This window comes from Habropoda laboriosa, unplaced genomic scaffold (genome assembly GCF_001263275.1).
Source record: "Habropoda laboriosa isolate 0110345459 unplaced genomic scaffold, ASM126327v1 scaffold106, whole genome shotgun sequence".
NCBI classification, from domain to species: Eukaryota; Metazoa; Arthropoda; class Insecta; order Hymenoptera; family Apidae; genus Habropoda; species Habropoda laboriosa.
In genome coordinates, this window is record NW_017100224.1 from 228,562 (window position 1) to 229,821 (window position 1,260).

At 28.7% G+C, this 1,260-nt stretch overlaps 1 protein-coding gene across 1 annotated transcript in view; it reads left to right on the top strand.

Moving 5' to 3' along the window:
- LOC108571128 (threonine aspartase 1-like) overlaps positions 1 to 1,003 on the top strand; it is a 1,903-nt gene extending 900 nt beyond the window's left edge. The window contains 5 exon segments of the mRNA XM_017933103.1: positions 1 to 29; positions 117 to 233; positions 337 to 517; positions 635 to 786; positions 843 to 1,003. The exon segment at positions 1 to 29 is cut by the window's left edge and continues 10 nt beyond it. Coding sequence (XP_017788592.1) covers positions 1 to 29; positions 117 to 233; positions 337 to 517; positions 635 to 786; positions 843 to 920 — 557 coding nt within the window. The 3' untranslated portion in view covers positions 921 to 1,003.
- The last annotated feature ends 257 nt before the right edge of the window (positions 1,004 to 1,260 follow it).

A 1,260-nucleotide genomic window follows, 5' to 3' on the forward strand; every position in this document is an offset into this window, starting at 1 on the left:
TAGAAAGTTGTAATACAGAAGTTGACAAGGTAACCAACATGTGTGTGTGTGTGCGTGTGCATGCATCTTTGTATATTATTTTAATAATATAATTGTAAATTAACTTAATGATCTAGTATGCTAAACAAAGAATGGATACAGTTGGAGCAATATGCGTTGATAAAGAAGGAAATATTGCTGCAGCTTGTTCCAGTGGTGGCATAATTTTAAAATATCCTGGAAGAGTAGGACAAGTATAACACTTTTCATAAATATATTTAATTTTTTTCATTATTAACATGAATAATAAATACTTTATTGGATAATATATTGATATTATTTGATTGTAATTTTGAGGCTGGAATGTGGGGATGTGGCACATGGGCATACAAAGACCAATATTCCATAGGGACAAGTACTTCAGGTTGTGGAGAACATCTCATTCGGACTTCACTAGCACGAACAGTTGCAGAAGCCGTATCACGTAGTTCTTGTCCTATTACCAATTTGCATCACGCTATGAAAGCTAATTTTATCGGTGAAAACTCGTAACTACTTTCTTATTATTATTGATTATTAAACAATCTCTTTCCATGTTAAAAAATAAATGAATTAATGATTTTTATTATCATAAATATATAAAAAATTTTTTTAGATTCGAAATTTTTATGTGGACTTGAACAGAAACTTGGAGGTGTTATTGCTATTCGATATGCACCACAAGAAGGATTAGGAGATTTCCTTTGGAGTCATTCTACAAACTCAATGATAATAGGTTACATGAATTCAAATGAACGAACACCAATGGTATGTTCGTTCATTCTTCATTGTAAAAACAATGTACTATGTTTGAACTTTTTCAGAGTCACATGGCTGTCCTTCCATCTCATGAAGTTGGTAAAAAAGCAATTGTTGAAGGAATTTGTTTTAAAATTACATGAAATATTAATGAATGTATGACTCTGAGATTCAATATTGCTGCATAAGAACACAGCTTATTCACTATTGCCATGTAACACATGAAAACTAGAACAAAACTGCCTAATGAAGCAATTTTACGTATATAATTTTACATAAACAGCTTTATATATATAAAATAACAAAAACACAATTATAAACATACATATTTTGTTATATTTAAAAAAATAGAATGACAAATGAACGAATTCAAATTGATGGCTAAACATAGTATTATTTGTTTCATATTACTTGAAAATAAAACAAAGTATGACAAAATTTATTTAATTTGCAAGTTTAAAAAATCATAATAACATTTCATAT